Consider the following 15,116-nt stretch of genomic DNA (forward strand, 5'->3'; position numbering starts at 1 on the left):
GGATCTGGGTCCAAGAGGCTTGGTCATGTCACTTAAACTTTCTGATCCTCAGTTTTCCCATCTGTAAAATGGGGGTAAATCCCTACATTTTTTTGAAGCATGTGGAGATCTAGGGATATAAAATATTATGAAGTATATTATGAAGTGTAACACCGACGGACCCCGGTTATTGGTGGGCAGGATCAAACTTCTGGAGCGAAATGCATGAGCCTCTACTGCATGAGCTAAAAGCCACATGGCCCTTAGCTAAGGCTGTAGAGCAGACCCATTAATTTCTGAGTGATCTTGGTGCCACTAGATAGGACAGAGCACCACACCCAGGAGGTTTGTGGGTTACACTGGCATATTAGCTGATGAATGGAGGAAAATTTAAGTTGAAGCCTGATTCTACCCTATCCTTTGTACACAGTTCTAGCTCAGGATGGAATTCTGGCTTTATCTTTGAATTTCCTTCATTATCTCATGTTCTGTGATACTATTAAACTCTCTTAAGTGTATATAGATATGCATTGTGGTTTATGAGTGATGGAAAATTTACAGTATCATCTCTATACCAAATTTTAATATTTTTAGGATCATTTTGCTTTTCCCACTAATTACTTAAATGTTTGAATCAATAACCGTCTCAGTGTTCTACCTCTGCATACAGTACAACCTCATTTGTATTTAAAAATAGATCACACTGATCAATATAGAAGCACTGAAGTCTGAAAACATCTTCTCAAGACAGTCGTCTAGCCAAAAGAATTAGAGTTTTGCATCAATCTAAGATCTCTCTGAAGTCAGTAACCTGTCTTAATTCATCAAAGATTTATTATCTTTTCTTTGTCCAAAACTATCCTCTTAGTTTCTAGGCATAAGTGTGTCTTCTCATTGAAACCATGTGCTCATCATTGTTCTCATTTTTTATTCTCTTCAGATATATAAGAAACCAGATTGACCTATTACGAGAGCATTGCCTTTGAAAATTCTGGTTCTCCAACACGTTCTCCCCAATCCTTCAATGCTGCAAATGGGCAGTATTAAGAAAATAATTCTATTCCGGAATGTTTTTATTTATCTTTATATTCAAGAGGCCTGAAAATTTGTGTGCCTATATTATGCAATCCAATTTCACTTATGGTTACTGTACAAAGCACCTACATCCATACACTAGACGCCAAGTTCTCTGAGCACCAAATATGGAATAGGGTGCGATAAACTATGCACCCCTACTCAAAAATGGGCAATCCTTATTGCAGAAAATTAAAAGTTTTCCCCATCATATCCAGGGGTAAAAAAATACAGGCATTGCATTAACTGCTGCATCCCTGAGTGGGTACTTTTAATCCTTCATTTTCCCCTCCCTTGTAAGGCAGTTTCTTCACCTTTCCCAGATGGCAGGGAAGGACTCAGGTAACACATTTATGTGCTGCGAGAGGCAGAGCACAGCATCCACAGTTCAAATCTCAAGACTCCAGTAGACATGCAGTAGTGGCAGCTGGATAAAGTTTAGGCCATCGCAGTTTTTCTTGCACAAATGTCATATTTACACAATGGAAAAGATTTGCTCTTGTCCCTAGAGGAGAGTATCATGTGTTCAACAGCTGGGCTGCTGCCTTCTCACAACCTCAAGAACACGGTGACACAGAAAAGTTTGGATAGAAGTAGATGCTTTTTCCTTTCCCTTTTCTTCTATTGCACAAATGAGTTAGCAGAACAGGGAACAAAAAAAGATTTAAATGTGATTGTTTGGACAAGATAAAATGACTTCCCCTTGACCAGCTCAGATGAGAACTGTCTATACTACGACCAGACCTATCTACAGATGGCTAATAAAATACCTGCTTTATCTTTGGACATGTACCGTAGAAAGCAGTATTTGTTGGAAGGAAGATGGCACTATAAGAAAGTTTCTGTTCTGTAGTTTGCTTAAGAGAGCAAATGCAATCCTAGGATGTATAAACAGGGTACTATTGAGCACAGGAGGTGCTGTATATGACATTCTGCATTTCTGGTGGCCACACTATAAAAAGGATCAGAAAAGAGCTACAAGAATGATTTGAGGTCTGCAAAACCTGCCTTACCATGAAAGGCTAAGGAAACTCAATTTATTTAGTGCATTCAAGAGAAGGTTAAGGTGTGACTTGATCACCGTCTATAGGTACCTAGATGGGGAGAAGATTTCTGATAATAGAGGCTCTTGACACTAGCACATAAGGGCATAATCAGGTCCAATGGCTGTAAGCTGAAGCTAGAAAAATTCAAACTATAAATAAGATTCAAATGTTTAACAATGAGGGTAATTAAATACTGAAACAATTTGCTTAAGGGATCTTGTATTCTTCATCATTTGAAGTCTTTAAGTCTTTAAATCAAGACCAAATCAAGTCTTTCTAAAAGATATGCTGCTGCTCAGCCAGAAGATATGGACCTGATGCAGGAATCACTTGTTGAAATTCTCTGTGATATGCAGAAGGTCAGGCTTGACAATCATCCAGTTCGCAGCTTACCCAGGGATGGAGTGGGGTGGGGTCTCCATCACGCAAATCAAGATTGCATTCCTTTCAAAAAAATATACTCTAGTGAGACACAAGATGTGGTGCAGGAAATATTGAGTGAAATTCTATGGTCAAAGTTATGCAGGAGGTCAGATTAGATGATCCCTTTTGACCTATAAATCTATGGCCAGAAGGACCATTGCAACAATCCAGTCTGACCACTTGCATAAATCTGCTGAGGGACATCCCCATATGATGCATGAGATGGAACGATTGACATCTATAATTAATTACTTTTCCCCCTATGTATATAATGGCTCCATTGAACTGATTACACAAAAATCACGCCTGGGTGTTCCCTTCCCACAGCTAATGAGATGAGGGATCTATACTACACCCCACTGGATTTTCCATGGCAAGATAAATCAGAAATCCTTTGGGAAAATCTTTCACTCCACACTAAACATGTGAAAGGAAGAACTTGAATGGGTGGACTCTGCCATTTCAGGGAACAATTAAAAGGAAACAAAAATAAATAAAAGTTAGATTAAGGATGTTTTCCTCTTTGGACATGCTGCATCCCATCCCAGTACCTATTAACAATTCATCTTTATAATAGGTGTCAAGTAAAGGTTTATGGTATTTACACACCAGCAGGGAATGATAATATCCACTTGATGCAGCCTGATTTCATGCATCAATCCACTTGAAACATTTGGCTCCCTTTCTCTGACACTTGACTTTGGCTGGAGCTTAAAGAAACCCAAGAGCCGCCTGCCGCTCTATGTTGGTGGCTCATGACACTGGAAATAGTTTTGTTGCAGTACAGTGAAAACATTTCATTCCTTCGCAATCTGTTTCAAATCCAGAGCTAAAGAAGAAGCATGGGGATAACGTTACCAGGGCAGCCAACTCCAGGTACCTGGAGGAGATCTTGTACTGGCCTTCCACCCCAACAAGAGAGGCAGGAATCAGAGCTCCTGAGATACTGCACCATGGTGTACTCAGCCACAGTGTGACAGCCAAGGCAGGAGATGCATTGTCATCATGGGAGTAGGCCGCTTGCCCTCACAGTGAGGCCTGCTCTGCTGGGTTATTTTTGTTCCTTAGCTTTTTTTAAGGGTGAAAGTCACCCTGCGCAGAGGGCCAATAATGGTCTAGGTGTCACTTAAGGCTCACATAAGTCTTTAAAATTAGGGCTTAGATACAATTTAAGTGGTGGATAGGCCTTGGGTTAGTCCCCTGCAGAGGGGTAAATTTCACCCTATGGACACTTGAGCCCATTCTGTTTCGGGATTTTAAAACAGCTGGTACAAAACGGACCTTCTTTAGAGAAGATCACAATGTATATAGGGGCTGAGGGAGGTGCCAACTGTGCTTTACTCATCTTTGGTCAGCGTACTTCAGAACCATCAGCAGGCCCAGGGTTCTGTTTCTTTTAATGGAAGAGAGAGGCTAGCAACACTTTCCCAGATGGTTTATTATAACACTGTAAGCCTTACAGGCCAGAGTTCAAATCACTGGGCTCACCCTAGAGTTACTTTTCCTTTACATCCTCTGTACACAAAGTAAACTCTTTGAGATAATGGAAGGGAAGAGATCCAGATATTACCCAGCCCTTTCCACTTAGATTCCTTCCTCACCAGTGTCCCTCAGCATAAATGCCTTGAGATTTTGCCTCTCCCTAGAGTTCATATGGCTATGCTTGTCATGTGGCTGGCTTTTATTACCTGTGTTTTCAATTGATGGCCATCAGGGCAGGTACTTGGGGTATAGAAAGCAGTGTGAGATGCTGGCCATAGTAGGAAGTGAATATCTTCAGGTCTTAGCCAAACAGCCTGTCCTTTGCTGTCATTCAAGGGCAAAGGTGTCTAATTGCCATCTAACTCCTGTTCAAAGTAAATGGCATTCTGCCCCTTAATGCCTTTATAAATCTCCTTCAGATTTCTGTCCAATCTTTCTAGTCTGCTTCTTCAGGTGGGATTCTTGAGACTGTAACTCGGGAAGCAGTTACAGGTCCTCCTGGTCTCTGCTAGGACAGACTTTTGCTTTACTACTATGGCAGTATTTATTATGTATTATGGTGCCTAAAAATGAGGTAGGCCCCTTCCAGAGCCGATAAGAAGACTCGTTGCCCATGCTGAAGAACTTAAACATCTAATTGCAGTTGTGACTCAACAAGGGGCAGTAACAGCACAGTAGAGAGGAGGTGGGAAAACACTGACAAATCAGTGGGACGTTTCTAGTGAATAGCTGCTCACTAGCATGGAAAAGGTGTTGACAGGTTGGGCCTGAGCCATTGGCTGTTCAGGTCAAGAGTGATGGTGAAAAGTGACAAACTGACCCTGAATCTCTTTTTATTTCACAGAATAGGAGATGTAAAAGCACACCCGTTACTTCCCGTTTCCCCTTGCGAGTGAGCCTCAGCATTTAGGGCTGCCAGGGTCCACTCTCCATGCTCATTCTATCTTCGTCATAATTATCAATAAGGGTGGCGACACTCATGGTGCTTTTCAGTGGGGTGGAACCCCAGGCACTAGGAATCAGGCTGACGTCCCTCATTTGTCTCCTGTGGGCTACCAAACAGCCAGAGCACACTAAGAGTTTTCTGCCGTGGTTACTAATTTGAGCCAGTCTTGTTTTAAAGACTGAACTTATATATAATAAACAAAACAGTGATGTCCTGGGAGGTGGAGGAGGCGAGCGAAGCTTGTTTCTGTTCTGAGAACTTGCATGTCTACAGCAAATATTTTCTATAAAATCATATAAAAAAGGCATCATCCACATAACAGCCCCATAGTCCCCTCCCGTATCTGTGAGTATTGCTTATATGAAGCAAATAAAATGAGATTAGTAAGATCTATTTCCTTCCTTGAATGCTTTTCAGAGCCAGGCTAATTTTCTGTTATTGACCTTCTAATACAGCCTGATCCTGCAAGGTGTTGAGGAGTCCCAGAGAAATGCTGTGTACACTTGGCTCTCCATGAAAGGGGTACTCAGAACCTTGCAGGATTGGGCCCAGTGTGCATCTTACCAGGATGTGCCAGATGAATAGAACTAGTCAAGGCTGGTTTTGAGTAAGATGCAAGAATGACTAATCAGATGCTAATTTAGCTGATGTTGGCATTACTTTGTGCCTTGGGGCACAGTCCAAGGATAAAAAAATAAACCTTATCTAAGCAGGGAGTCATTTGTATGGGATTAGTTACAACGTATTCTTTTAAAAAAGAGAGAGATAGAGAGTTAGAAATCTAGGAAAATCCCCAAAGTTAACACTTTGCAAAGTCTAGAATATCTCCCTGTTACATGGGGAAAATCCTCACTGCCTGAAAGGTACATTTGACTTGAGTAAATGAGGTCAAAGAGAGTGAATCTAAGATTTTTCAAAACTTGATTTTGGCACCTTTCTTGTTAGTTGTGTTACAGGGTTTGCTAGATTACATTGGGCTCCACTGATAATGGGTTCATTCAGAGTTCAGGCTATTTGGCAACCCTCTAATCTTGGCCAAGAGTCTTTCTTTTGGAAAAGCCTCTGCCTGTTCCTCAAGACCCTTCTCTCTTCCAGATTCAACAGGATGTCAAACTGGATCCCGTAGAATGCCTGTGTAGGAAGGAGTCTCTGAAGCACAAGCAATGTCCTTGAGGATGGAGGTGTAAAATGAGGGAAGATGTCAAGGCACCTGGACGGTGATAGCGCCTACATTCCAAACACATAAAGGTATACTGCATTCGTAACAGACACCACTGCCCATGTGAGTTTCATTTCAAGTCGTCTTGCTCCCAACTGCTCAATCTTAATAACAAAAAATCTTGAGATTCTACGCAAAACTCTGAAATAAAACTAAAAGAAAATATGGAGCACTTGGAACTTGACAGGAGAAACTGGAATATTGCCTGACACTTCAAAACACAGACTGTTATTGAGAAAGAAATGTTTATTTTGGCATGATTTTGAACTGTCCATAACCAAACGACAAATGCAATATCAAAAGACTGTGCAGAACACTGTCATGTCGCTTCCAACTATTTTAATAGTTTCAACACTTCACTTTGACTGGTACCTTCTGCCATAAGGGCCTTTATCAACAACAACTTAGACCATGGTCTCATGATCACTGAAAGATTGAGCCTGGACAATAGATGGGGCAAGAACAGAGATGCTGTAGGTAGGAGATGTTGGTGATTCAGGAGATGTAACTGTCTCCCGTTGGGTCAGTATGAACCAATGCCTCCATATTGTTAGGGGCAATATGATGACAGAAGTATTGGATGAGAATTAAAACTAAGCTCTTGACTACTGTCGATATTGTATATTTTTCTATCATGGGTTTCATTTATCGATGCAATTGTGGACTTAATTTTCCCCTGGCACAAGACTAGTGATATCAACTCCAGTGTCCTGCCCAAATTCTGGATTGGTTAATTACATCTGCCTAACTTACAAGTCCTCTGTAGTTTCAACTGGGAACGGGGCTCATCTTCACTCCCATTCTAAACTTGAGCTATCGACTGTTAAATAGTTGCCATGGTTACCTCAGAGCTGGCATCACTTCAATGGTAGGTCAAGTTCCATATACGCAATTGTACCCCACATCTCCTGATCCTGCTTTTTTCACATTGGTGACATTTCTATTGCTGATGGCAGGTTTAGGGCTATAATTTGTGGGACAGCAGGTAAGCTGTCTGGATGCAAGTTGCAATTAGAAATAAACAAAACACCTAATGTATTCAATGAACTTAGTCCTTTCTTCTGTTTGCAAACTATATGAACAGACTTAGATTATTATGAATTTGCTCATTGTTCAAATGTTTTATATGAACAGATCTCTAAGTCTGAGGTTTGTTTGCAAACTATTTGGATCCACGACACCTTTTCATGGCTTGCGCTTTGTTATTCTTGGTGTGTGATTGGTCAGCTAAATGTCACATAGCGTTGTTTGTAATACCTTATTGGATAAATGAAATTTTTATTAAAAAGGAAGGGGAAAATTAAGTTGATTTCAAGATTGCTGTGTGATTATTTCTGTCATGACTCTCCATGCAAACATATATGCATGAGTATTTGCAAGACTTCATTTTCTGCAAACATCCTTCCAAACAAGAATAAATCACCTTCATGAATATTCATGAATGGGAAGGAAGGATGGTTCAATGGTTAGGGCACGAGCCTGGGACTTGGGAGACCCATGCTCAAGTCGCTGCTGCTGTGGATTTCCTGTATGACCTTGGGCAAGTCGCATAGGTCCAAATCCTCAAAGGTATTTAGATGTCTAACTTGTGTTGAAATCAATGGGAGTTGGGCAACTAACTACCTTTTGAGGATCTGGGCCTTTGTCTCTCTGTCTCAGTTTCCCACCTGTCAAATGTAGCATCTATAAAAGGTTCCTTCCTATCTCACAGGGTGATGTGAGTATAAATACATGAAAGACTCTATGGCACTGCTCAGATACCATGGTAATGGGGGCTATATAAACACCTTAACTAGAATGTCTGTGGCAAACAGATAAAACAGGTTGTGAATATCACAGATGTGACTTTGCAGGGTGTATGTGTGTGGGGTGGAGGTGTTGGGGGGTGTTAGAATGAAAGTCTGAGAGTCCCATTTGTTTTTATTTATTTTGCAGTACTCACCTGTCTCTAGACTCTAGAGTCTAGAGGTTTGAAAGCTCATTGAAGTCAATGGAAGTCTTTTCATTGGCTTCCCTGAGTTTTGGATTAGGCAGTAAGTACTACACACATGTGAAGCCTTTTGTGTTCTGGTCCTCTGTAAGACTGATTCCTTTTCCCCCGCCACTGGCTCAAGTGACTCCACCTGGCATTTTTACAAAGGTAGACAGCAAATGGCAGAGAAAAGTATCACTGAAGTGACCCAAGTGCTAAGTGACACGATCCAGAGCTTTGCCCTGAAAGAACAGTTCAGTGTGCGAATGCCTCAGTGCTACACTTTTCAAAATGTTTACACAGGGATTGCCATAAACCACACAGTGTTGAACTGAGGATGCAATCCAAGCTGATTTAGCCCAGGCCTTATCTGCGTCATATAAACATGATACAGGACACAGACACACAGGTAGAGAGAGAGAGAGGTAAAGACTGGACCTCTTCCCCTCCAGCCTTCTCTTGGCACTCGGAGGGGACTGTTGGGGAGCTAGGTAATGATTTGTCACTCCAAGGTCTTGGGGTTGTCTCTCTTTGCAAAGGAAACCTTGGCCATGATTGACAGCAGAGCTGTTTTGGCCTGTTCCATTGCTGTTGACAAGTAATAATGAAGCTTTGTCAAGCCATAATGGATATGGATATGCCAGATTATGTCGAATCCCTGGACTCCTCTTACACCATGCTCGAGTTTGAAAACCTGCGGGTGCTGCCAACTAACACTGGTGAGATTTCTGCTCAATTCCTTTTAAATAACCCTGCTTACCTTTGTGGAAAAATTAGCCTCCTAGAAAAGCTAGATAGGAGGTGTGGGGCAAAGGGTGGATGGTCTAATATTTACAGCAAGGAACTGTCCGCCTTTGTTGTGGTTGTGGTTGTGTTCAGGCCAGAGTACAATCGTTCTCTTAAAGACTGAAATGCATGGAGTTATTTTTAATTATTTATTCAGCCCCCTAGTGTGCTGGCTATGTTGCAAATAAAGACCCTCTCCAGAAGAGGTTGCAATCTGTTACGAACAGTTTCAATATTGGTGGTGCTCTGTAATATGCGTTCTGTTTTATTTCTAAGAAGCAGCGAAATTACTTTGCACACAAAGAAAAATTGTTCTCCTAAAATGACATAGACACAAATGTATGGTGATACTTGTAGGGGAAAAAAGACAAGTGTGTATATATACATGGTTTGAGCAATTTAATCCTTATAACCGCCATCTATGTTGTTACTCACAAAATACACTGTGAGCTGAGGTCACTTTATCAAAGATATTTAGCTAGTAAAGTAAATATCCAAATGTTCTGATCACCTACCTGGGAATTACAGCTCATTTACTAAGCTTGACCCAAGTCTTTTCAACACACAAGGAACATGGCTGTAATGTGTGCTTGACCCTAACAAATATCTGCCTTGTCCAGAGAACTCCAGGAAAGTTGCACAGCGGCATTTGGGACCAGAGCATTCAGAAGTTTGTTTGATGTCATTTTAAATAGTAAATGCTCTTCTAGAAACACTAGTCGTCCATCGCCTGAAATGTGAGGTGAAGGACATTGTAAATTATGCAATGTAAGGCCAACATCATAAATAAAATTGGGAACAGTCCAGCTTGCCTGGATAGTCTAAGTAAGTGAAATGTCAAGAGGTTTATTCTAGTTAAGATTAATTTCTTACTGCATCACTTATACTTGCTTATTAGTGGTTTCATCAAAAGGAAATCAGGAACAACAGCTTTCAAAATGTGTTTTGCCAGCAACTCAAAGTTATTATGCATGCTTATGTGGGACACAAAGGATTTCAGACCTTATGTTCAAAAGAAAATGAAAAGGCTCAAAGAAAATGAGTATTGTAAACTGGTTTCAAGAAAAGTTCATCCCTTGGAAAAGGACTTTTGAAAAGTTTGGCAGCTCAAAATTGAGTATATTAGATTTCATGTTATTTTCACGGAATGTGCCCTGTCATTCGCTTCTTGAACAACAAGATACATTTCTTTTATCCATTACACAAATTGTCCTCAAATCCAATGTAACTGTGACATAAAACCCTGTATTTTTGTGGTGTTTCATTAGGTGAAAATTACAGGCTCAGTTTTTTCTAAAGTCGAAGGCTATCTAGGTTGGTATTGGGCTATTTGCCTTATTATTAATAAGTAACTGGCTCTCTCGGGAACTAGCTGTTTTGAAATTAGCTTGTTTGTCTTTGGTAAGTAGCCTCTTCTACTGTTTGTAAGAATAGTTTTAAAAAGAGATGTGAAATCTCTATGCATGAACATATATTCTAAACCAAGTTTCCAGGATGCATGACTTCCCAATCTGACTCTTTTAGCAATATTTTTATAAAGTATTAAAATAGAGAAATATTCTCACTTTAGATAGTGTTTATAAAAAACAGGGAATTAGTTCAAATTAAATCTATATACATTTTTGCAGGACCCTTGTTTGCCCCCACTGAAACCAATCAAAATTTGGCCCTAGACTTCAGTGGGAGCAGGATCAGGTCTTCAACAGATATATTCTAATGACTTTAGGATCTTATTCTGAGTTTACAAGATTCTGATCATCCTTACATTGGTATAAATCCAGTGACTTCAGTGGAGTTACTCCTGATTTACCCTAGAGTAAATGAGAGCAGAATCAGGTCCATAATGTTTTTTCTAAAATATATTAATCACTTAATGAAATTAAATGGCAGCAAATTTAATATGGAGAACAGGAAATTCCAAGTCTTTCTGTGATTTATAATTTACTGGTGGAACTTACTTCAGCAAGATATTATAGAAGCCAATCGTGATTATGGGTTTATTTTAAAATATAAGTAAAATATAAAGGTATATTTAAAAATAGAATGTGTAATTATACTTAGCTAGGATAAAAAAAAAGATAAGGGCTCTCAGTCCTCATATTTCAAGTCAAAAAATGATCATGAGCTGAGAACAGGAACTTATTTCCTTTGTGGAGTATATTAATGCACTATATTTGGGTAGAGTACGCTTTCCTTTGAAACATATAACACTAGTGATTCTAAGAGAGAGGATACCAGACTAGCAGGAAGATTGTTCTGCGCCAGTATGGCAGTGGTAGAGGGTGTTAGTTTAATGTTTCCTTAACATTTAATATCATCATAGTTTTGTGTTTGTATAATTACGGTAGCTATGGATAAAAGGTTATGTTTAAAGGAGCTCCGTGAAATTGTCAGTTCTTCTGGGTTAAGCTAGTGGAATTGGACACTTGTGAAATACTGTGGCAATATCAGAAGCACCTCTTGAAATTTGGCTTTCCCGTAAAATCAGTATTTCCTTTATACAGCTTGTTAAAGATAAGTTCCACCCACAAACTAATAATAACTGGGCAATAAATTAAGTGGACCTAGTTAGCCAAAAGGTGAGTATATGTCATAAAAATTTCAAAAGAAATAAACATTTTTCATTTATTTCAAAGATTTACATGATTTTTAATGAACAATTTCAAAATGAAATACTTGGAATTTTTTCCAAGAATTTTATTTTTTATTTTCTTGAGGGAAAAAATATTATTTTCTCTTGCCTTTCTACTATTCTCCTTTGGAAACTGGGAGGAGAAGTAAAACAGCAAGAGAAAGTATTTTTCCCAATGAAAATTAAAACTTTTGTCAAAAAAATGGGAAATTTCAAGGAAACTAATGCTGTTTTGTAAAACATTTTTGCTTTCTTTGAAATACCATTTGTCATCAAAATTTGCCATTGCCTTGCCATTTGCAATTTCAACCAAATCTTAAGTTAACCCTATTTTTTTTAGCTATTATAAATTTCTTTTTACATGAGGGAAGCCTATGAATTAATTCTGAATCTTCAAGCTTCTTAGTACTTTATATATAATTGGCAAATGTGGTTAATGTAGCAATGGTTAATTCAGAAATGAATAAAGGGATCCATTGTGGGAGTGGAACATGGCATTAAAATGTTGTCTATTTCAGATAGAAAGAGTGGCACACACACAAAAAAGAGGGAAAATCAATATTAGTCTTTTCTTTCCTTTATTCAGAGTTATTAACTGGAAAAATATTCCTGCTTGATACAATCCTGTTTTATTTTATCTTAGCTACAATTGCATCTTTCTTGTTACTTAGTCCTTTATGCAATGCCCATTGCACATTTCATCACAGTTAACATTTTTCCTGTAAATTTACATTAATCACTTGGCCAATTGCAGTATAAAAAAGCTCCTGTCTTTGGTGATTCCTTTACCTACCATAGCATTCAACAGCCAAACTGAGTCTGAAGAGTTCAGTGTGACCCTTTTAAAATCTCACTCTCAGCCAAGCTGTAATGTGAGCCTTGCACACTCATAGTTAAGGACAAGTCCAGCTAATGAAGATAATTATAAAGCAATAAGAAATGTTCTGCCAGTCAGAGGCTGTGAATGTCTGAATATTCCACGAGGTATCAAGCTGCTTGTAAGGAGCGTTGTCCATGCTCATAGCTCTCTGATAGGTCAGTTACTGTGTGGGTTTAGGAACAGTTAATCTAGGTTGGTTTTGATTTTGATCTTTAAAATACCTCAGATTGTTGGGGGTTGCAAAACTGATTTATAATGTAGTTGAATTGCATCAGAGCAACGTTTCAAAGTGGGCGCCAATCGGCCTCTGAATTTGCATGCTGCCATTTTGGAGCTGGCCATACCACTCACATTTTTGTGTGTCCCCCAAATGTAGATTTACAAACAAAAACTGAAAATCTGGCACATTTAAATCCAGTTTTAGTGCGTACAAAATTGGTAACTAAACACTGTATGCACCCCATATGTTCCTTTTGCTATATCACTTTAGGTGCATGAAAAGTTTTTAAAAATGTGACCTATTATGTCATTGCAGTAATCTAAGTCCTGTCTGGGGCATGGATGGAAGGCTCTATCATCCCTCTTCAGATATCCACTAAAGACCTTATCATTACTGGAAATAGATCTGAAAAGCAAAATTCAGATCTGAAGTGAATTCTGAACCCTAATCCAAACTTTGGGGCATTCAAATCTTGGGTGTTGATTAAGGCCCATTTTATCTTCTTATTTATTGTTTGTACTGCAGTAGTATCTCGTGGTCTCCACCAAGATCAGGGCCCCAGTCTAAATAAAGAAAACAAAACAGTTGGAGGGGAAAGAGTGACTGTCCACGGTTAAGTGGCAGATCAATAGCTAAGCAGGGAATTAAACCCAGATAGCATAAATTTTACAAGGAGCGGTAGCTGAGTGGTGAAGGCACTCGACTGCAATCACAGGAGTCATGGATTCGTGTCTTGCTCAGTCTCACACTGAAAGGTTACCTCCTGCTCACCCAGCTGCAGAATGGGTACCTGTTCCATAAGGTTAGGAAAATCAAAGGTAGTTAGACATGATGGTAGCTGCATCACTCTGTTGTGCACTGTTGGCTGCAGAAACAGACATGCCTAATCATGTCAGCATGGTGAGCCATTTAAGGCAGACTTTGATCTTCAGTCTCAACCACAAGACCACCCTTACTCTCATTTGCTGTAATTGCATAATTTAATGTCTTCATTTCAGCTATGCTCTGCTATTGACTTATACACAGTATACCAGAGATAATTTCTGGTCTCCCATCTAGATCTGAACTTTCCTGAGTTTGACAGAGGTTTTCATATAATTTTTAGCTATTAGGCTAGGCTATAAATTCCCAGAGTTTATGTTGATGATACATCACTTCTGAAACTCAGGCAAGTCTTGGATTTCGAGAGTAATTTTTCTGCCAGAGAATTTTGGCAGCAAATACGCTTCAGCGATACTCCCAGGGAGTAGACTGATATTTTCATTGCAATGACAAGTCTATTCTGTCCAGAAACCATCCAGGACTAGGATTAGCTTTTCAGACTATATCTAATGACTGGTCCCTATTTGAAAGAACACCATCAGGTGCATCTTTCTAGCTAAAGACCAACAGATATCTCACAGGAAAAGTTTTAGGAAAGGTTCTGTTTAAAGACAGTTCTGTTATATTATGAAGACGAGCAACTGTAACTCTTACACAATGCTGTGTTTGTGTTGGACTAAGTATATGTCCTCTAGTGACTATGTATCTCTGCCTGCTTTAGTAGAACTCAGTCCACCCCCAAACTTTGTGTAGGTTGGAAATCCAGATCCAACGTTTGCAACTCGAGCATGTATCTAGTGACATTTTCATTAAAAAGGATTTTTGTTGTTCATTTGCTCTTCCTTATTCGGAGTCAGTCAGTAGTTTGTGACAGGGGTATAAATAGTGATTTGACATTTGTACGCACACTGGCTGAGCTGCTAACTACTGCCAATCATATCACTATCATCTTCGGAAAATGCACACGGTGGCCTGAACTTTGGACTGATTTATGCTGCTTTGGGTTAATGAATCCTGGCCTAATTTTACAGCTATACAATTCCATTGAAGTCAGTGGCGTTTTCATGGGTGTAAATTAGGGCAGAATTTGGTCCTTAACTTTAAAGAGGTCATGAGACTCCTTTGATGCCCCATGGTGTCTCAGCCACAGGCAGAGACTGTGGTGCATCATGGGAGGTGCAGTCTGGCCAGAACTGGGTCCATAGAGGAGGACGGGGAACCCAGAACTATAACTCCCACTAGGCAGATGCAGAGACAAAGTGAAATGTTTAATTTTCATTTTCCCAATGGAACATTCTCCCAACTGATCTTTTCTCATAGAAAATTTTGATGAAACCTCATCGGATGAGAAAATGTTTCATTCATTTTCGACTGGCTCTAATGATCATCAGCATTGTGGGTGTACTTGGATACGGTGAGCTACCAGTGCATTAATAAAGGGCCAGATTACGCCCAATTTACTCACTGAGTAATGCCTTCCTCACTGAAAATCAATGGAACTGCCGCTGAGGTGGGCTACTACTTGGTGTGAGAAAGGCTAGCAGAATTGGACCCCAAAAGTCTGGAGCTGAAGCCTGCAGCCTTTGTTCAAGCAAAACTCCCATTGACTTAGCTCCAGGTAGGGAAACCCTCACT

The 15,116-nt window shown here is 39.7% G+C and overlaps 1 protein-coding gene across 1 annotated transcript in view; it reads left to right on the forward strand.

Annotated features, from left to right (window-relative positions):
• The first annotated feature begins 8,638 nt into the window (after window positions 1-8,638).
• The window catches only part of LOC119841041 (hepatocyte nuclear factor 4-beta-like), a 43,572-nt gene continuing 37,094 nt past the window's right edge, over window positions 8,639-15,116 (forward strand). Inside the window, exon 1 of the mRNA XM_043494718.1 lies at window positions 8,639-8,860. Within this exon, the coding sequence (XP_043350653.1) occupies window positions 8,746-8,860 (115 nt within the window). The 5' untranslated portion in view covers window positions 8,639-8,745. The remainder of the gene's footprint in view (window positions 8,861-15,116) is intronic.

This window comes from Dermochelys coriacea, chromosome 12, assembly GCF_009764565.3.
Source record: "Dermochelys coriacea isolate rDerCor1 chromosome 12, rDerCor1.pri.v4, whole genome shotgun sequence".
NCBI lineage: Eukaryota > Metazoa > Chordata > Testudines > Dermochelyidae > Dermochelys > Dermochelys coriacea.